Source organism: Eretmochelys imbricata, chromosome 6, assembly GCF_965152235.1.
Source record: "Eretmochelys imbricata isolate rEreImb1 chromosome 6, rEreImb1.hap1, whole genome shotgun sequence".
In the NCBI taxonomy this organism is placed as follows: Eukaryota; Metazoa; Chordata; order Testudines; family Cheloniidae; genus Eretmochelys; species Eretmochelys imbricata.
Window position 1 is genome coordinate 100,376,531 of NC_135577.1, and position 22,894 is coordinate 100,399,424.

Here is a 22,894-nt window from a genome sequence, read left to right on the forward strand (position 1 = left end):
ATGTAAAACTGATATGAGAAGAGAATCAGGCACACAGTCTTTTTAGCAAGATGAAAAATTCTATATCATAGAAGATTAGCATTGGAAGAGACCTCAGGAGGTCATCTAGTCCAACCCCCTGCTCAAAGCAGGACCAACACCAACTAAATCATCCCAGCCAGGGCTTTGTCAAGCCGGGCCTTAAAAACCTCTAATGATGGAGATTCCACCACCTCCCTAGGTACCCATTCCAGTGCTTCACCACCCTCCTAGTGAAATCCTACTTCCTATATCCTATTTATTCAATTGCACATGAGCAATCCATTGGCACCTAGTGAAGTGAATGCACAAGAGGGATCATACCGTGGGTATAAAATGTATTCAATTTGAATACAAATAAATAGAAATCATACAGCAGTTAGTGTTTTAAAAACATTAACTGTTACTTAATATTTAAATGTATTTTCAAGCAAGTATACACAAAACTACAATTATTCAATTGATGCAACTCAGTAATTTTTATTGCAACTGGAAGACAATACATCACAGAAACTTTATGGTAGGTTTTGGGAAAGTGTTATTTACAATAATAATTGATGAAATAGTTTGTCTTTGGCAATATGATTACACATCAAGAAAATGTAAAATGCAAGTATGTTTCTAAATCAACACTTTCATATTTCCTAAAGATCGGCTGATTGCACTTGCCTTCGGACTGCTCATTTAGGTAAACACAAATACAACTTAACACCACTGTTTATTCCCCCATCACAGTTCTTATTTCAATATCATGAAATTGGCAGTTTCATACGCCAAGTACAGCAAAAAAAAAAAAAAATTGGTTTCTTATTATGGTACTAAATTAACTTATTGGCCAGTTAAGGTCATGTGACCCTTAAACATTGATATTAAACCTCTTGGTCTTTTGATTGCTTTATCACTTTTTTCTGTAAAACAAAATATTTCAGAAATATTACAGAATCAGAGTATAAAAAAATGTACAAGTTTATAATGCTTTTTCATACACACACAAGTCATTCCCCCAACATTTTACTGATGGCAGTTTTAAGTAGTGAGTGTGAATGATGCAGGCATGGAATTGGTTATTAAATGCAGGTATTACTTTTAATTGTTGTCCCAGACACATACTCAGGAAATGTACAATGTTCAATTAACTTAAAAATGCACTAAATTTCAGTCTTATATAAACTAGAAACAAAAATAGGTATTGGGATTTCAGGCCACAGTAATGGAAGGATGGAGTCCAATTTCTAGCTATGATATATTATCCATATTAGCATCTGAACATCCAATATGGAATATCAGCTTTCGGTGAAATCCACCCTCCGTTGAATGCCAGCTCAAGGCCTCTTGCATCACTTAAATCCGTAATGTTGGGCTTAAGTGGTGGGTCTTCAGTGCTGGTGGTCTGATCCGAAGCCCACTGAAGATAATTGAAAAAACACTCCCATTAATTTCAAATAGGCTTTGGCTCAGGTTCTGGGCGAATTTCACCCTCTTTATAAAAGGAATAGAAATCCCATGCTATACTCATTGCAAATGTGATACAGTAGAAAAAAACAATTATATATTTTCAGATAAATACTCTTTGTTTCAATGCTAACAGAAAAGAGGAAAGGCTACTCGTTTAGCACAACAACTCAGAAGTGACCTTCGTTAACTCATTTCTGATTTTAAATGTACACCAGCAAAATACAGCACCATAGACACATCAGGTTGAGAATTTTTTTTTCTTTTTTCTTTTTTTGGTCAGTGAAGCTAGTACTTGTTTGCTGAACTGTGGAAGAATTATAAGGTCATATACACTATCAATGATAAAGCAACCCAGCTGACAAGTCTGTGCTTAATTCAAGAATAACCAGTATTAGAAATAAAGTAAAAACAAAAAACCCTAATAAACCACTGTCAATTAATACTTCCTAAAGAAAAGGGGATTAACAGATGATTTCACAAAGGTATGCAGATTTATACAGAACACTAACTGTTATGTGTAAATCCTCAAACTCCATCTCAAAATAGAAACACACAAGATGTATATAGCTTGATTTACACATTCTGATTCAAAGGAAAAAGACATAATTACAACTTTGTAACTGTGTTAACTGCAATATAAACCAAACAGAAGTTCAAAGTTTGGCAGATAACTAAGAAGAGGGTTATCACTTAGGTTATATAGCAAAATGTTGATGTATATTACAGAGAGTAGTATAAATAATAAAAAAGTATTATTTAAATTAGATCACAGTGCTGCATTATGTGCATAACAGTGTTTGATATATTACTGGAGGGCTGTGAAGAACAACACTAAAGACTTAACTGGTCAGACTGTCAACACTGATACTCTGTTACAATCAAGAGGATGTACAGTTCAAATGCTCTTTTGCTGGCAAAGTCAAGAAGATAGATAGATGGATATTTTTTAAAAGCAACCTTTTCAAAATAAAATAAAATAAAAGTATCCTGGGCAGCTGTGACCCAACTGAAATAACTTGATTCACTTGCTTAATGAGGTGAATTGCATTTGTATCTGAAATTGTGAACGTATTTTCCACACTTTTATTATGAACCTAGAGCTCGTGGGGGTACATTTTTCAGAGCCACAGAGGGCCAGATTTGTAAAGGTATGGAGGTGCCTAAAGATGCAGATGCCCAGGTACCTGCCCAGTGGAATTTTCAAAAGCCCGAAACAACTAACTCCCACTGATTTCAAAGGTAGTAAAACATCGAGGCATATTTGAAAATCCCACTAGGCAGGTGCCTATATGCACCCTTAGGAACCTAAAGACCTTTACAAATTTGGCCCTTAGTGACTTAGGAGCCTCTCTCTCAATTAAAGTCAAAAGGTCACTCTTGGCTTAGGTGTTTTTAGAAATTTTACCCATGGCACCATTTGGTGGATGATTTAGGACCAAATGCTTATGAAAATTGACATAACTCCATTATAGCTCTATTGAGTCCAAATAAGTAGGGAATTTGGTCCATAGTTTTCAAAGTGAGGCAGTAATTCAGTCAAATGTAGAAGACCAGTGCGTGTGTTTAGGGATTTTCTTCTCCCACACTAGTGTAAATCAGAAGTAACTCCAAGGACGTCAGTTAAATTACCCACAAGTATGTAACCCATGGATGATGAGAATTGAACTCATAGGCTCATTTTCTAGAGCTAAAGGGGTGTGTATCTCATCTCACCAACCCTGGTTTTAACTTCAGTGATGCCCTGGAGTTACTTCTGGTTTCAACACTTGTGAGATCACAATCAAGCTCCGTTTTTAGGAAGATACATTTGATGAAATAGCAAAGCTGCTCAAGACCTGTGCTTAGCATTTTTAAAAGGCAAAACTTCATCAAAATGATTTTACAAAAGAACATCAAATATTTTGCAGCATATAAGCAATGAATGTTTGATTCCTTTACACCTGCAGACTTTAACAGAATCTATTTGTGGCATTAGCTCTGGCTTACAAATGTTTCTCCCTCCAAAATGAATATTGTAAAATGTAAGAATGTTTGTTAATTATAAACCACCCTTAAAAATCCTCTCAGGTCTGTAAGGTGCCATTGATAGTCTGCTGCCCTGGTATCTTTTTTCATACCAGCTTTGAAGAACATTAACTTTGAAAGATTTTTAAAATACTAGAATGGGGAAAAAATAGATGTTTAGAGATTTTCGGAGCTCTTCCTCAAAAATGGCTATGTCAGAAAAAAAGTCTGGCAAATGATAAAGTCCATAATATGATCCAATTACCAGTTAGTTTTGGCAGGATTTTAAGAATAGTGACAATTGCACAGAGGTGTTGGCAATGTATTTTTATTTATTTAGTTATTTAATTCTTGAGCGTATTTACGAACATGCATTGTATTGGCTCTATAATGTTTGGTTACATAATAAACTGGACGGACCTTAAACAGTCCTTCCAATCCAATGTACAAAGAACACACCTATTTAGATAAATGAATATTTAAGTGATGGAACCAAGACCAATTCCGAAGAAGCTACTGTGCTCAATCAGGCACAAATCACATGTTTTAAAAGGTGGCTTGTAAGTATTTATTTTTTTTAAACATACCAATCTGTAGTTATGTACTGAATGTCACCAGTTATATGTATAGGAATTCTGTACAAAATACTTTTTAAACTTAAAACAATAGGTTGTTTTATCACTTATATACTTCATGCCCTTCTTGAAGAGTCTACAGGGGGCATTAGTACAAAACCAAATTTCTGGTTCCTCTCTTTTGGTGGGCCTTGAAAGTATTTTATAAAACACAGCCTATTGACATCTTCCCAGTAGGCCAGCCTAGAAGCTACAAATTGCACCTGCCAATATTTAAATATACCAGCAAGTCCATAAAGGAGTTATTGAAGTCTTACAGAAATAATATATTTTAAAGACAACCTGCCTAATTAGGTATTTATGTACAAGATTGTTTTCTTGGGTGGATAACACTAGTGATAATTACATATTTAATCAAGTAGCCAAATTAGAAAATAGTACTTATGGAACAGATACTTATCTCAGTTCCACTGGTGTAAGTCTGGAGTAACTATTCTAGTCAGTGAAGTTACTCTGGAATTAGTTTTGTGACTGAGAGCAGTTTTTGCCCACTGGTAGGTGACCATGTCATTTTCTCTGGTGACGGTGGGGAGTAAGCCATTGCTTCGAATTTACTTGATGCCACTAAATTTTACTCTTAATTGTATTTAATATTAATCAGGCTGGTGGGATGGAACAACATATGCACAAGTATGTATTACAACGGTTTTTGGGGCAAGTTGATGCATTTTCATTTGCAGTCACTCTTCCCAGAAGTCCATGAAACACAAGAGGCCAGATTTTCTAGTGCAGTTGTGTAGCACTATCAGTGGATTCTGGCCACAGAGCTGGCATATCTGCCAACAAGAGAATGACCCCAGTGCAGTCATGAAGGAAGCAATATGGCTGATGCACCTCTAGGCTGCACTGATCCCTAAGTTATGGGTTTTTGCTTCTCAGGGCTGCTGGCAACCAATGCAGTTGGTAGGGTTCTAATTTACACCTGGGGACCAACCCTGCACACAGTGGACACGGATCAGCTGAGTGCAAGGGTTAAACCATCTTTGCTTCCCACCGTCTCAATCTATGCTGCTTGATGTTCTCCCAGACTCTAACATCCAGCCCATGGACTACTATTCAATTCACAATATAGTTAGGGTCTGGGGTCCTGATACACACTTAGGCAAATCAGAAAAAAAGAAATAAATTTTGGTGCTGCACCCTTGTGCTGTATTATATTTTCTATACAACAGAACACCCATTGAGCATAGCAATATTGGCAGACCATAGTAATCCACTGCACAATCCTTCCACTTCCTAAACCAAATGAAAAACCCAAATGCCTCATGGTGCAATTTTTCTTTTACTCCATTGGGTGGGCAATCACATCCCTCTATAGTTTCCTGATCATGGGCTATACTCCTTCCTCATGTAACTCTGTGGATTGAAACAGTTATACCAGGGATAAATTTGGTGGCCTCAAGTTTTTAAAGACAAGATAATTTTATTTTATGAAATGATAGGGATTTTCAGTCCCTGTAATGTTCCTTTTGCCTCTAGGATCTTCTTAGTGTAGATGATTTTAATGCCAAATTCACAAATTGGGGTGGGAGAGATTGTATTTTATTCACAGCTTCCCCCCCCACTTCCAGGGAATTCCAATCGAATTATCAACATTTTCATGAGAGTAGCACAACTGTACCTGAATCGCTTCCTCTAATCCTGTGCTATATCTCTGATCACCATCCATAAGGCCCTTTACTAACTTCATTTCTTTTCATGGCAAATTAGCAAAGCTATTCACTGACATACCTATCCCTGAACCAAATCCGAATTATTTTCCTCAATTAATCTCCTATTATTCTCTTGATTCTATCATACACACTCACTACTAAATTTGCCCTCAGATTATTGCATCATGTTACACATGTACAGGCAGAGAAAGGACATTTTTTTTTTTTTTTTTTTAAAACAGAAGTAGGGAGCGGGGGCTGAATGTGCAGACAAGGCAGTATATAATTCAACCATCCAAGCCCTACCAGAGTGTGAAGATATTTTTAATATTGCAGAGTAAGTTCCCCAACAGTCAGTGTTTGTCCCTGAAGAAGGTTAAACCTTAAACACCTGCTTCAAAAAACCAAAACAAACAAAAACAAAACAAAAAAAAATAAAAATAAAACAGACTCTAAGCCTAAGGGCTTAAAAATTAGAGGCATAGCCTTTTTCTCTATTTTCTATATTTATATGAAAATAATTCATGCTTCATGCTAAATACATTATTTACCTTACAAGAACTTTGTTATCTTTGAATTAAAAAAAAAAAAAAAAAGTAGCTGTTTTTCATTTCCCCTCCCCCAAATCCATGCAACGTGGATCAGAATTTTCTGCTGGCTACGCTGGTTGAATCTGGAAATCTGATGTTGTTTTTGCACAGACGAATCCTGACTGACAATAACTGCATACTCAATTTTGAGGGCAGTATAGGAGCTCTTGGTTGTACTCTATTTTCTTGTCCATCAATATGCCTTTTTTTTTTTTAAATACACATAATACTAATGGCAGGTTTTGTAGCATTTTTTCCCCCCGTTAGATCAAGTATTTTTGATCCACAGAAAAATATTCTGATTTACTTACTTCCTTAATATCTACTGTAATTTCTTAGACTTGATTGCTTTTCACTCAGGCAGTTTAGAAGACATAGCTTGTTTTCCATATTATTATTATTATTATTTGCACGCAGTGCCAATCTTCAGGCTTATGGCTTTTTGAACATTCTTTTAATTTAATATAGAAGACAGAATTCAATGATTAACAATACCATTAACGATTCCCTCTCCCCCCCCACCATTTCTTCTCATTATTTCACTGAAACCCGTTGCATACACAGTTCAAATTTTCCATAACTTAAAGTTATCAGTCTTCACATTATGAGCCACATATAGTACAGGGAGCACTAATAATGCATTACTGTATGCGCAATTGCTTTCAGTGGCTATCCAAAGACTTCTATGGCACAACTGTATCCAACTGCCACCGGTTCTTGGTTTGGTGTTGAGGACTCCATGCCTCCTCCATCCTCCAAATCTCCTTATTCACTTTCATTTATAAACCCAATTGTAAGGCCATACTTTTTAACCTAAGGGCCAGGCCTGAATGATTACTGAATTATGCACATCTCTTCTAGGTATAAGAGGGATTTCCGAGGGCCGAATTGTACTCCCATCACAATAATGTTGATGTCACTGCGTATTCAACCATGCATTTCTGACAAGCTGGAGAAAGCAATGGTGATTTTGGCTTTTTTTACTTTGTGTCTTCAGGTAATGAAAAGCTTTTGTAAATTAGCTGAGTGTCAGTATGAGTTCTATGGCTTCAATCTCCTTTAAAAATAAAAATCTTAAGGGTCCAAAAAAAGAAAAAAAAAACAAAAAACAAAACAAAAAACAAAAATGCTGATATTGCCACAAATCATTAGAATTCACCTGACGTGCTGAAACAAAATTTTGTAAGTTCAAACAAATCAATGATTTGTTCTAATTTTTTGTGGTTTCTTTTTGCTCTTTCTGCCCCTTTGCCGTCCGATTGGTGATGTTATTCAAACAGGACCGAATTCCTGCTAAATGCAGGAGTGATCCAGCTGCTTCTTTCATCTCCTCATCGTCACTCTCTGGGGGCTTTTCTGTACGTCTCTTTTTAAGAGGCAGTGTGTCACTTGGTACTTTTTTCACCTTCAGTAAATGTTGCCTTTTCTTGTGCTGGGATGCATACCCACTGTCAGCTAAAGAGTCCTTGGTCTCCTTTCGGTTTTGCTTTTTGTCCTCCTCTTCTGTTTCACTATGGCTCTCGTGGCTCTGGAAGCTAACTTCACTCCCTTCGCTGCTGTCTTGGCTGCCTTTAGTAGCAAATTCATAATGGTCATCAGCAGAGGAAGAGGAAACAGAGTCACTAGCAGGTGAAGTGCTCCTGTGGTTGGAAGCTTTGGCACTGCTATAGTTGTGATCCTCCTTTGGGTCGCCACTAACCACGGGAGAGCCACACGACTGTTCACTTTCTGTCCTCATCCGGCAGTTTGCTAGTCCATTTCTGTTAAAACAATATGAAATATCCTTAGAAACCACGTACACATAATGCTGCTCTAATGTGAAATGCAACAATCGTGGACTAAATGGACTCAATATGGCTACCAAAGTAACGATCATTCTAGGCCTGATCCAAAGCCCCATTAACTCAATCAGTGGGAGCTTTCCTATCAAAGTGAATCATCTTTGTACTGGGCCTCATAGATAAAACTCAACAATTCAAAACAGACTGACAGGAGTGAGCGGTACAGTCACAAAAATTGACATTCCGACGGTTCATATTTATTCTTCATCAATAAAACTATCTAATTTATGTTTACAAACAAACAAAATCACATCACTAGTTTTCAAAGAGATAGAAATGGCAGTTCGGTGACCTGGAAATTTAACTCCTCCTTTTCTTTATATGTCAGTACTACTGAAGACTGGAATCAGAAATTTGCTACCAGGTTTGGAGACAGATGTGTGTTTGTTTTCCCCAGCTATGTGATTCTGACCATAGAGAACACCTTGTTCTGTCAATAAGTTAAGCTGCTGTGGCTTCTGACTAGGCACCATGACACAGTGAGCAGAGGTGTACAACAGCCAGGTAACATTTCACTGTCACTTTTTGGACCATAAACACATTAAGAAAGAGAATCAACATTTATTCTGACTATATCAAAAGAAGAGGGGGCATCCTCAGTACTGTCAATCTTAATATCTATTTACATAAGTGATCCACAAAATATTTTAAGAATGGTAATAAGAAGTAAAACTCTGCTTTTCCGCTACAAGGCATCATTTGGGATAATGTCTTCCCTTCCTATATATCTGTACCGTACTTAGCACAGTGGGACCCCAATTCTGATTGAGGCCTTTGGGTGCTACTGCAGTATGAAAAACGTATAACCACTACAGTCCATTTTCACTCCAGTGAAGTCAATGACAGTTCTGCTGTTGATTTACATGGGAAAAGAATGTGTCCCCCATGCAGCAAGTATGTTAAAGCAGGGCCTAATCCTGCACAGTGCCCTCAACTCCCACTAAGCAAAATGGGAGAGGAAGATGCTCGGGACTCATTCTACAGGCTCCTAACTACTAATGAGAGAAATACTAGACTGTTTTCAGTATCACTTGATGAACTGCTTTTAAAATCAAGTCTTGCCACCTTCGCATAATTCAACGTTGCCAGTCTTTCAAGCCAATGTTGGATAAGTGACTTCCTACGAGTATCCTGAATGTAAAGGTTTCTCAAAAGGAATGTTCAGAGGAATAGCACCCTGCCAAATCAAATTTACTGATCCCCTCTCCATTTAAAGTAAATTATGGGGAAGTGGTTCAGGTTGGACCTGAATGGAACTTGGACCTGCCTTCTGGAACTTGTTTCTTTACAGAAAACAGGACAATCTTATCCATTTCCCAAGAGTATGGGACAAACTTTTATAATACAGAAAAGAAACGAGCTGTGCATAAAGTCACAGTTTCCATCTGTTTAACAGAACAAACAATGGCTAGAGATGAAAGCAAACTTCTGTTTGTCTAAGACCTATCTTATTCTGTTGAAGTAGGAAATAGAGTTCCAAGAACCAGCAACAACACAGTGCTGGAAGATGGCTAATTAGTCATTCTAAATTTTCTAGTTCGAATATTTTGGGGAAAACATGTAAATACAAGGTCTAGTTATTGGCAAATAAAGTCTCTCACCAACCTCTCTTGCTCAATAAAATTTAATTTGTCCTAGATTTTAGAGTAGGTTTATGATCCATGAATTATATACAGGACCCAGCAGGAAGAGACAAAGCTCCTTCAATTATTAATAACTAAATGCAGTGTCATTCATGATTGTGCAACAAGCCAGCTGCATTTACTTTGAGATGGTTTGCCACTGCAGGGGTTGTCATTAGAGGATGCCAAACGCTTAAAAGAAGAAATCATCCATACAAAGTAGTTGTAAGGTGAATTTATAACCAACTCCTTAGAATCATTCATTAAAAAGGAAGCACGGGATACATTTTAAATGACAAATTCTTCACTTTTAAGCTAAATTTACATGTAAATATGATCAAAATTATCATAAATTAGCATAAAATTAAAGTTAGGTGATTTTACTAGGCAGCTAATAGTCTGAGCAATGTGGCTCAATAAAGATTGCAATGATCTTCAGCATAAATTCAGCAATAAATTCTTGCTCCAAGGAAACAAACACTGGACAAAATAGGTGGGAAATGAAACAGTATATTTATTAACTAGACCGTAGGTAAACAAGGTTTTTAATGGACCTTCCTATTATTAAATCTTGGCATAGTTTGTTTTGAATGACCATTAAATAAAAAAGCAACAACTCCACAGAAAAGAGCAGCAACATCTCCCTAAAAACTGCTGATTTGCCCCTTGAGTGCATTGAGCAGACTCTGGTGTTTGTTTTGAAACAGACGGGCTACAATTTGGAGTAAAGACCCAATGACTTACTCAAAATTCCAATTCTTTTGCAAAGTATATAAAAAAAAATGCCGAGAATTCTAGGATTATAGGGGGAATGGAAACTACTATAAGGAGATCCCATCAGTATCCGAATAACCACAAAAAATGGAAAGAAGGAAAAGAAAGAGAGGGTGGTCCATAGAAAGGTGCATTAGAGAAATGGGAAGAAAGGAGGGAGTACACCAAGGCTCTCAGAATGGAAAGCATTAGGGATAGGGATGGTCAGAAAATGGATAACTTTTACTACAGAAAATATTTTCTGTTCTTCATTAATATTTTGAAAATTTTAAAGTTTTCCAACCAGTCCTGCTTAAGAAAATAAAAGAGAAAGATAGCAGGTCAAGGAGACAATTGGTAAGGATACCAGCAGAAATGAAAATGAGTGAAACAGATGGAATGTTTTAGTATCTTCAAAAAGATCAGTTATTGTGTATCCAAAAGTAAACAAGTAATTGTTACCTTGAGGCAATAGCTCAAATACACGAGATGTGAAGACTTCCCTATACTTGATGTTAGCAGATGAATATAACGAGTGGAATTAAAATAATATCTAATCCATTTCCATTGCATATGTACTTCTGAGGCACTTCCAAGACCTAATTCTTTGTATTGCTGCTATGAATTCATACATTTGCTAACAAAACAAATAGTGTAATACTGGGTGTGAGCCAAAGCACCTCTATATTCACACCCAACACAGTATTATTATAATATTTGTACACAATATGCCTTGTGAGGTATAATTTGAAAACCAGTAATTTGCTGGTCAATAATTTCATGGTGAAATGTATATAGCAGCGTAAAAGTAAAGTTATTAATTCCCTTGTATGACGTTATTAACACATGTTCAAAACCGGACAGCCCTGCCTAGGCAAAAGTCGTTAAACAAGTCTCTCCTAAACAAAGACACGTGTGTTTACCTCAATTTACGTACAAGTAGTAAACAGGATCTTCAAGACAGCAGGGGGAAGAGATGGCAGGGAACACAACAATTTGTATTTCATCAAACAAAAGTGAACAAAAATGTGTGTGTGATGGGGAAGAACATGGAGCCTCCTTCACTAGCAGTCTACATATCACCTTCCTCACAGCTTGAATGAACTTTATTTTGAGAGGTAACTTCCAGAAGAATCCATTTCAGAGGTTCAATGTACTATAAAAGAAAGGGGCAGAAAACCCCAGGTGATCTCTTTCACCTAAAATGATCAAGGCACCAGCACCTTTGGAAGAGATCCTGACCAAGGAGAGGGTCACCATTTTGCAGAAGACTGTGGGTGAGAAAGGCTATCTTGAACAAAGTCTTGAACAAAATCTTTCTAGATTAAGACTTTTAGATATGAATTTTCACTTTTATTTGCTTTTAACCATTCCTAACTATCTCTTATACTTGAACTCACTTAAAATCCCATCCTCTTCCGTTAATAAACTTGTTTTACTAGTAATCTAAGCCAACAGTACTGTGGTTTGTACTAAAGTGAATGTCAGGTCCAGGTGATGCGGCAAACTAGTGTGTTTTCTCTCTTTAAAGGAGCAAATGAACCATATTATTTCACTGAACTGTCCAGGAGAGGGCTGGACATTACAGAGCACATGTTCAAGAAGTAAACGATAACACCTCTGTCAGTCATTCAGTGTTTATAAATGCCAGAAAAAAAGTAGTGTGTGCCTGGGTCTAGCCTATTCAGTTAAAAAACCAAGACAAATACAAATAATGTATATATACAGATTGTGTATCAGAAGGCCTCTAAACACAACCCTCTCTACCACTGAAGCATTAATAAAACAAAAATGCCCATTTTGCCTAGTGTATTTTTTTTTAAAGGGGGAGTTTAGACATATGTAAAAATGCTAAACTCATAATCACAGTGATAAAAATGCTACTAAAAATCAATGCCCCACAAAGATTTTTAAATTACCCAAAAGTTCATCCAGATTTTCTAGTAATTGGCACTTTTCAAGTTGTTTCATGCTGAATCTCTAGCCTGTAGCACAGACCACTGGGATGTGTTTTGTTGCTTCATCCTTCTGGCACTGAAATATTTTGTTTTTCTGATGGACCTTAACTAGATTTGAAAACACTTAAGATTTATAAATCCACAGCTACAGTGTAAAGATTTTTTTAAAAAAGAACAAATAATTAAATTTGACTAGGCCATAGTCAGACCATGTGGGGTGTTGCCAGAAAAAGGGATGGCCATTTTAAGGTCTGATTCCATTCTCATTGAAAATCAATAGAAGTTTTGTTACTGATTACAGAAGGAGCAGGATGGAGTCTACAGTGGCTGGATCTCCTCTGTGCAAGACAGTAATGAAATGCTTTCACCAGTATGGTGTTAGTGGGTCCCAATTTGCAGGGGGTCATCTTCTAGAAGAGACAAAACTGAAGTCCAAACCATTGAAGGCCATTAAAGTTCTCAAGGTGCCTTTTTTGTGTGTGTGTGGAAGCATACAGATGTTTGCTCAAGCTCTTGGGCAAATTTCAATAGAGGTAAATAAATGTTGCCTATGTGAATTCCTCTAGTGGTTTCAACTGGATATGGTATTATTCACGTCCTGTCCTTAACTGTTGGGTAGTTCTCCTTCTAAACACCAGCTACATTCCACCCGTGCTGGCTGCATTTTACAGGTGGCTGAAGTGAACTCTGTATATAGTTGGAATATCAGTTTAATTGTTTTTGGATTCTTCTGAATGAAACACGTTATGGATGTGTAAGTGGGAGTTTTAGAATCTGAGAGAGTATCCCAATTAAGAACAGGAGAAAACAGGGCATGTCAATTTTTCTTCTGGACACTGGAAGTTTCCAGGTTTGCTATAACCCATATAGTAAACTCTACACTGCAGGAAAGTCACAGGTTACTTTGCAGGTTGGTGGAACTGTCATGTAGATAGCACTGTACAGGACAACAAGAAAGCAAATTAAAAATAAGTAGGGCTCACTTGTATGATGATTGATGTGACCCTATCCATAGAGCCCTGCGCAGATACAAAAAGGTGTATCCACATCCGATCTGCAAAAATGGTCTGTGTATACCCGCAGATTTGCAGGGCTCTGTCTATCCAGGAGTTGCTGAATAGAAGTCAACACTAGTAAGTCAGTTATGCTATTGACAGAAACTCTCACAGGGAGATTTTCTTTCGTAACAACAAACATGCAAAGGACTACAGCAAATATAAATCTTGTAATGATCCATTAACAAACATACGAACTGGATTTTTTTTTTTTTCCATTAAACAGATTGCTCTAGCCCAGTATCCTGTCTTCCAACAGTGACAAATGCCAGGTGTTTCAGAGGGAACGAACAGAACAGGTAATCATCAAGTGATTCATCCCCTGTCACCCATTCCCAGCTTCTGGCAAACAGAGGCTAGGGACACTTCACAGCATGGTTTTGCATCCCTGCCCATCCTGGTTAAGAGCCATTGATGGATCTATCCTCCATGAACTTATCTAGTTCTTTTTTGAATCCTGTTATAGTCTTGGCCTTCACAAAATCCTCTGGCAATGAGTTCCACAAGTTGACTGTGCATTGTGTGAAGAAACACTTTGTTTTAAACCTGCTGCCTATTAATTTCACTGGGTGATCCCTAGTTCTTGTGTTATGAGGAGTAAATAACACTTCCTTATTTACTTTCTCCACACCAATCATGATTGTATAGACCTCTATCATATCCTTCCTTAGTTGTCTCTTTACCAAGCTGAAAAGTCCCAGTCTGATTACTCTCTCCTCATATGGAAGCTGTTTCATAACCCTAATAATTTTTGTTGCCCTTTTCTGTATCTTTTCCTATTCCAATATATCTTTTTTGAGACTGGGCAACCAGAGCTGCACGCAGTATTCAAGATGTGGGCATACCATAGCTTTATATAGAGGCAATATGATATTTTGGGTCTTATCTGTCCTTTTCCTAATGATTCCTAACATTGCTAGTGACTGCCGCAACACATTGAGTGGATGTTTTCAGAGAACTATCCAGGATGACTCCAAGATCTCTTTCTTGAGTGGGAACAGCTAATTTAGACCGCATCACTTTATATGTATTGTTGGGATTATGTTTTCTCATGTGCATTACTTTGCATTTATCAACACTGAATTTCATCTGCCATTTTGTTGCCCAGTCACCCAATTTTGTGAGATCCCTTTGTAACTCTTTGCTGTCTGCTTAACCATCTTGAGTAGTTTTGTATTATCTGCAAATTTTGCCACCTCACTATTTATTCATTTTTTCCGGATCATTTATAAATACGTTGACTAGGACTTGTCCCAGTACAGACCCCTGGGGCACACCACTATTTACCTCTCTCCATTCTGAAAACTGACCATTTATTCCTTTCCTTTGTTTTCTATCTTTTAACCAGTTACTGATCCATGAGAGAACCTTCCCTCTTACCCCACGACAGCTTGCTTTGATAAGAGCCTTTGGTGACGGACCTTGTCAAAGGCTTTATGAAAATCTAAATTGTCCTCACAGAAAGAATACTTTGTCTATATCCATATCAGATTTAGAGAGTTAAAAAAAAATGTGGCCCTTTTCACATTGGAGAAGGAGGCAAGTTAAATTCAGCAGTCAAATATTTTTGTAAAAGGAACACCTCCTTCAGCTCCACAAAATAACTCACTTTGCATAATACAGCAGGAAATGGGCCTGCAGTGCAACCTGGATTTTTTTTTTTTGTATTAAACAGATTGTTCTAGTAATAAACCAAATTAAGACCATCTATATGGAAATACATTCCAGCTCCTTTACGCAGACAACCTACAGTCATTCATGGATGGTGTGGGTGCATAACTCAGCTTATGTCTTGGCACCTATGCTGCATACTAAATTTATTTCTGTTCATTTAGTTATTGCTTGAATGGCTGATTCAGAAAAGCAAATAAATAAAACAAACCAGCATGTGAGACAGGGACATCATTCCTTACCACCATGTTGGACTTCACAGACAAACTAGGTTTGGGCTCTAAGGCTATGTGCATACTACAGCTTATGACAGCAGAACTTATGTTGCTCAGGGGTGTAAATAAACCACCCCTGGAGCGACACTTTCCACGTGCCATTCTAGGCATTGGCTGTACCCAGAAAAGATCTACAGCTGTACAATGGGAATAATGATACTGATCTCCTTTGTAAAGCACTCCGATATCTATTGAGGAACCGCACTATGTAAGAGCTAGTATGATGATGAGGGACCTGATTACCTAGGATAGAACATCTCTTCCTATACATTACCTTGACTGATAAGGTGCTTCTACGAACAGGCCCTAAATTGTGCTCTCATGAGGACTTTAGGCTGGACATTCCAATGGAAGAGGGGGAGGGGGGTCCCAGACTATGGAATTTGCTTCTTCAGGTAGTCAGAGCTTAATCTTCAAATCATCAGTCAAGCCTTTGCCTACTCTAAGGTGTGACTTGATTTTTTTGTTTACAAAAACGTTAAATGAAAGTATGTGCCTGGAGGCCAGAATGTCACTGTACGTGTTTTCAAGTGTGCTCAGATGATGCCACAGTGCTGGGGTACACTAAAATTGAATAATACAATGGTTCCCATATTGGAGACTGGAGACATTTTAAAACCTCCTACACTCTGAGCAGTATTGGTATCATATTTCACCCAGCTATTTTCTGCTGGCTCCTTAACTTGTCAGCCACAATGTGGAAAATAGTGGTGGCAAACAAGCTAAAAGTGGTGTGAATAAAGTAAATAAGAACTACTGTCAAAACACATCCAGCTACGTTCTGTTGTGGAGATTTAGCAACAGACGATGATTCATAAACTAAAATAGCATAGGATGCTTTTTTCCATTTACAGATCAGTCTGGAACAAAAGTTCTATTTATGAGATTTAAGCCAAATGCACAACAACATAATGATTGTCTCCTCAATGGCTAATCTTTATTCATGTAAAGTGGTGGACGTGTCTTGATTTCAATATTTTTCAATAGGGTATTTTATTCAAACAATTCTGTTCAGTCGCACCTTATTTTGTATACAAAAGGTGAAGTGATTATGCGAGATTGCTTCCTAATTTGTTCTTCCTGCAGGGAAAAGTAGGCAAGTAGATGGTAGATTGTGTAGAACTGGGAAACACTGCAACCCATTCACGTCCCACATTAAAAAGCCATAGTTCAGTAAATTGCTCAACTGGATGGAATTGGTGTGAGGTAATACATCAGAAGCCAAAGTTATTTAAACGTGTTAGGTCAATGCTTAGTTAGGTTTTGGTGTCTTCCACAGAAAGGATCTTGAATAATCAATTATCCAGCTGCAAGAGCAATGGCAACACAAAATCTAACTTTTGGTGACTATAACCTGATGCTAACGGCTGTCCAAACAACAGGGCAATTTGCTGAAAGTCTTACCTCCTTGTGATCAATCCATTCTATAAAAATCTCACCAAATGAGGGTAAATCCATCCTCATCATCGTATCTACTCATACTTCACACCTGAATATAGCCATTATATGAACAACATAACCTCATATCTCAATGTCTGTTCTTTGACCCGTTAACTTTTTACCCCCAATCGGGGAGACTGCAGATTATGTATTCCTTACGCCACCTGTTCCTAAACCGAATTTCGCACCCCTTGATAATCTGTACCTTATTCCCTGATAACAGAAACTTCTATGCTTAAATTCTGTACCATTTTCTTTTTACTTCAACATCCTCTTAATAAAATTATTTGCTTAGCGGTATCCTTCAGCCAGCCAAGGTATGTCACAGATAAGACTAAACTGTTTAGATCTGCAAACTTAAGTGCAGACAAAGAAATAATACAAAGGGATCTACAGAAATTAGATTGTAGAAAGGAAGTAACAAAACAAAAGTCAACCAGGAAGAAAAAAACCTGAAAACTGTCATGCCAAGAGAGATCATGTGGCGATTGTAGACAGATATATGCTATGACTGCACAGACATAGATAGCACGTGTGCCATTTGATATGGCAGCAAAGAAAGCTAATGCAGTTTTGGACTGAATAACCAAAGCCTGGGCAGGTAATAGCCACTCTCTAAAAGGTAGCTGTCATACTGAACCTGTAATGGGGTATTTGGTACTGGGCACTTCAACACCAAAAAGGTATTAACAGATTAGCGCATGTGGATACAAAAGCTGCACAAGTTACTGTGTGAAAGAACATCCTTGAAACCATGGACATTCCCCTCAGGCTTTTCTGTGCTTTACAGTCCAGCGGATCCTTCATGAAGGCTCTTCTCTTCCACAGAGGATGGGGTGATTTCTGTCATATCAGATAGACAAGCCATTGGTTCTTTTTGGTACTTCAATAAAGTATCTTCAGATCCCTGCCCCCCGCCAATCCCCCCCCCCCTTTTTTTTTAAAGTCTGTGATCCTAATTAGCTCTCACAGCACTGAATGGATTTGATGTGAAAGAGAAATACAAAATCTGTATCTGTGGATAACCCAGACTATCCTAAAACAAAAGGATTAAATACATGCACTGGAATTTAAGGACACATATCATACTTTCTCATGATGCAAATCATAGTTGTGCTGAGATCAAGCTATTACAAACAACTGGCATTTCCTCACTTTTGCAGGATTGTTAAATATGCAACAGAATCTATAGCCATTGGGGCAGCCAGGAAGAGCAGTAGAAAGAACCACACATCATTTAAGAGCCAATAGAACCACATAATTTTAGAGAAGGAAAGTATCTATTAGACCCTCTACTCCATATCTTTGTGTAGAACCTGTAGCAACTCTAGGCTCTTTTCAGAGTACCAGCCATGTTAGTCTGTATCCGCAAAAAGAAAAGGAGTACTTGTGGCACCTTAGAGACTAGCAAATTTATTTGAGCATAAACTTTTGTGAGCTACAGCTCACTTCATCGGATGCATGCAGTAAGCTCTTAGAATACTGGTGTCATTTTGTTAAGATAGAATCTATGAAATTCTGAGACCAGATCATGATTCTATGATCATCTAATTTAACCTCCTGTATAATACAGACTATAGGACATTCCTGAATTAAGTCCTGTTTAAACTAGAGTACACGTTATAGAAAAAAACATCCAATCTTGATTTAAAAATTGCCAGTGACAGAAAATCAACCTCTGGAACAATTTAGCAAGGATTGTGATGAATTCCCTTCACTACTAAAAAACTGTGCTTTATTTCCATTCTAAATTTGTCTAGCTTCAACTTTTTATATCTTTGTCTGCTATACTGAAGCCCCCATTACCAATACAGTAAAAGCTGTGTTATCCGTCACTTTACCAACTATAAAGCTCTAGAACCTGGCATTTCTGATATCCCCATTAAAAGCCCAGTTGGGGTGGGGCCGGTAGGCTCCCTACCTGGCTCCGCTTGGCTCCCCGGAAACTGCAACATGTCCCTGCTGCTCCTAGTGAAGGGATGGCCATGGGGGCTCCCTGCGCTGCCCCCACCCCAAGCGCTGCCTCCGCAGCTCCCATTGGCTGGGAACCGTGGCCAATGGGAGCTGCTGGGGTGGTGCCCGTGTGCAGAGCTGCCTGGCCGCACCTCCACCTAGGAGCAGCAGGGACATGTTGCTGCTTCTGGGGAGCTGCCCAAGGTGAGCGCTGCCCGGATCTGGCACCCCAAATCCCCTCCTGCGCCCCAACTCCTTGCCGAGCCCCCTCCCACATCCAAACTCCCTCCCAAAGCCCTGCCCCCATCCCATGCCCCAACTCCCAGCCCCCTCTCACACCCAAACTCTTTAGTCTTCATTACCATTCATCAGGGTAAAGATACTATTCCACCTGCTGGAAGCAGGAACAGCAGGGGGACGGGAGGTGGTGAGCCTCTCTGAGAACAAAAAATTTAACCTATATGCTGCCCTGCATAGCATGGCAATATTGGGAGCAAAACTGTGGAAGTCTTCAAGTGGTGGTGGTGTTGGAGGGGCACGGAGAAAGGACATGTTTCTTTGGAGATATCCCCTTTTTCCTCCACTAAGCTTCCTCTAATTCTGAAATAATATCCGTGTCGTTCAAGCGATAGCCATAAGTTGAAGGGGAGAATGAGCTCAGGAGCAGCCACTCTCACTTGTATGTCCTTCCTCACCATTTAGACTGGATTCTATGTTTTAAAATAATATCATCAATAACTAATCCCATGGCTCTATGATCCCCTCTGGAGCAGAACAGAGGCTCTGCCTGACAGCCAGTGGCATCACTGCTGGAAGATGTGTGGGCTGCCATTCCTGGGTACGGTAGACCTTAAACAGGTGCAGACAGAGGGAAACTCTCTGTATTTCTGGTTGATGCCTCATTCAGCATAGCAGATGAAAAGATGTGGTTTAACAACAGCCCATAAACAGCCATAGGTTGTTACTGAATTAATACCTTCCTCTCTGTGCACGTTTTGTATAAAAGGGAAATAAAGGTCTCAGAGGAAAGGGAAATACTGTCTCTAGCTGTTGGTTGGATGAACTACACCTAAGGGTCTGGATATAAAGAGCACTTCCAGAAGCACTGACTATGAAAAGGCACAAACAACTGAGGCAATTATAATGAATTAAGCTAGTACAGCGGTTCACAAACTGTGGATTGTGACCCCGTTTTAATGGGTTTGCCAGGGCTGGCGTTAGACTTGCTGCGACCCAGGGCTGGAGCCGAACCCTGACTCCACTGGGTGGGGTCAAAGGAAAGCCCAAGGGCTTTGGCCCTGGGCGGTGGGGCTCAGGTTATAGGCCCCCCCGCCCGGGGCTGAAGCCCTTGGGCTTTGGCCCTCCCACCCGTGGCAGCAGGGCTTGGACTTTGGCCCCCTCCTGCCTAGGGTGGCGGGGCTTGGGTTGGTTCAGGCTTTGGTCCCCCCTCCTGGGATCATATAATAATTTTTGTTGTCAGAAAGGGTCCTGGTGCAACAAAATTTGAGAATCCCTGATCTAGCAGTAATCACAGTATTTTCCTTCATAGACTTGTAACCTCTGGCTGAGAACCTTGATAGCAGATGATGTAGCCTGAATGGTCCTCTCCAAACCAGAATCAGCACAAATTATGGAAGTCCACCCAGGGCACCCAACTGGTAGACGGTGAAAGCATTTTTTGTAGATATTGAGAACACTGGAAGAGAAGGACAATAGCAACACACCTGGCCAAATTCTTCCATGGTGTAACTCTGTTGTCTCAAGTGGAGTTAGCTTTCACGAAGTAAAGCAAACCACTGAATCAGAGCCCTTAGTATTTCCAGACTTTTCTTATGCATCTTGTACTGTCCTCCCTTCTGAAGGATACGTCCTAATTTCATGGCTTAAAAACAACATTCCATTCGTGAACATTTCAAAATACTCTTGCAAGTGGACCATGCACTAAAAGAACTTCAGATTGTACATCACAAAGTTAATAATGATAGCTATAACGTTTACATACCCTCAGAATTTAAGTATTATAATTGATATTCTGGTGTCTGATATTTAACTCTAGGAAAAGATTTAGGCTAAATATTTGGCTAAATGGTTTGGTCATATATGGAAACACAACAGAACACTTGTAGCGAGAAAAAGAGCTGACAGCACTAAGCTGTCACCATAACCTGCAAATCCATTGATGAATGTACAGTCCCGCTTTTCAGAGAAGCCAGGGTGCAACAGACAGTCACTCATGAGACACTTGTCATACAAAGAATGGTGATCCAGGAGTACATGTACTAAAAAGAAAATTAAAAAGCCCACTATGTCCTCTCATCTAATCTCAGAAATAAAAACAAGTGTCAAGACTTTTGACAACAATCCTTGCATAACCAGAGTATATCCACTGTCTAATAATTAGTTTCTTTAACGCTGGTTCTGTACCTATATACTCTTACCTTACTGCAGCAGCCATGCTTCCAATAGGGTTGATTGGCAATGGCCTAACTCCTGGAAACATTCCTCTACTCAGAACACGAGCTCCATTTTGTATCACTCCAGGGGGAACTAAAAGAAAATTTTTAAACATTTAGAAAAAAATTTTAAGCAGCACTTTTGATGTTAAGCGCTTCAAAATAAAATTAGAAAATGTTAAATAAGAATGTCTAATACAGCGCTCACCTTTAAAATCTTCACAAAAACCTTTGTTCATAGTTAACATTAAAGTGCTATTCACATTATTCTATATGCGAAGTAAAGATTGCAAAATATTTAATGGCAACCACTATTAACTTGGTTCATAGAGGTCACCCTCAAATTTTCTAATTGCCATAGACAATTCCTTACACAACATCCTACAGCAAACAGGAAAATTTAGGTAACATTGCAATTACTGAAGTAAAATTTATCTAAGGCAAAAATGGCAAATACTTTAGGAAGAACATATTGTAACCAAAATACAAGCCATATTATAAGCCGTTATATCCATAAGTCATAACTTTTTATCATTGTACACTATTTGAACAGTGATCTTCCATCTTCATTGGGTCCTATCCTATTCAAGAAAAGACTAGGACACCTAATTATACAAGTACTGACTATTTGGACAACAAAGTTTCTTTGGATTTTTAGGGATTTGTAATTCAGCTGAATTCCAGACTGTGGCTTTGGACCACAAGGTTTTGTGCTAGAAGTAAGTACTTTTCATCACACTTGCGTGACGTCTACAGTCACTATTTTGAAGTAAAAATGAGAGGGGGAGGATTTCAGGGATATATTTTTGCATTCTTTCCGGCCTATATCAGGAACAAATCACGACAGCTGCAACGCTACCTCAGCTGTTCTGACCAGAAGAATATTTGAAATGACAGCACTACGGACTTGTCTACACGGACACTTTACAGCGCTGCAACTTTCTCGCTCAGGGGTGTGAAAAAACACCCTCCTGAGCGCTGCAAGTTTCAGTGCTGTAACCTGCCAGTGTAGACAGTGCACGAGTGCTGGGAGCTGTGCTCCCAGCACTGGTAGCTACGCCCCTCATGGGGGTGGTTTTTTTTAGAGGGCTGGGAGAGCTCTCTCCCTCTGCTATGCCGCAACTACACAAGCCACATGAAAGCGCCATGGCAGCACTTCAACTTTGCCAGTGAAGACATGCCCTCTGGCTCTGCCCACTCCCCGATGTTCTCTGAGGAGTGTCTGTACATAGTGGGCGCACAGCACTTGCTTACTCTGTGCAACTGGACCCAAGTCCTGGCTGTCTCATGCAGGATTTTAAGAGGAGGTTCTTACTCCCCATTATGTGCCATCAAAAGCACATAGTGCAAGTCGCCATCGAGTCATTATCATTTAAATTGCAAAACTAGATATTCTGCATGCAAATTGATCAAAAGCACTTGAGGTATTTTCAAATCAACAGGGAATACTCCAGATTTCACTTTGTTCACGTGTGTGTGGACGGTGGGGGTGTATTTTCAATAGCAACAACAATCCGTT

At 38.9% G+C, this 22,894-nt stretch overlaps 1 protein-coding gene across 6 annotated transcripts in view; it reads right to left on the reverse strand.

Moving 5' to 3' along the window:
• Positions 1-470: 470 nt before the first annotated feature.
• FOXN3 (forkhead box N3) overlaps positions 471-22,894 on the reverse strand; it is a 299,791-nt gene continuing 277,367 nt past the window's right edge. For all 6 annotated transcript variants that reach the window (XM_077819245.1, XM_077819246.1, XM_077819244.1 and 3 more), the window contains 2 exons: positions 21,361-21,469; positions 471-8,114 (listed from right to left, as the gene is read on the reverse strand). In XM_077819245.1, the coding sequence (XP_077675371.1) occupies positions 7,565-8,114; positions 21,361-21,469 (659 nt within the window). In that variant the 3' untranslated portion in view covers positions 471-7,564. The remainder of the gene's footprint in view (positions 8,115-21,360; positions 21,470-22,894) is intronic.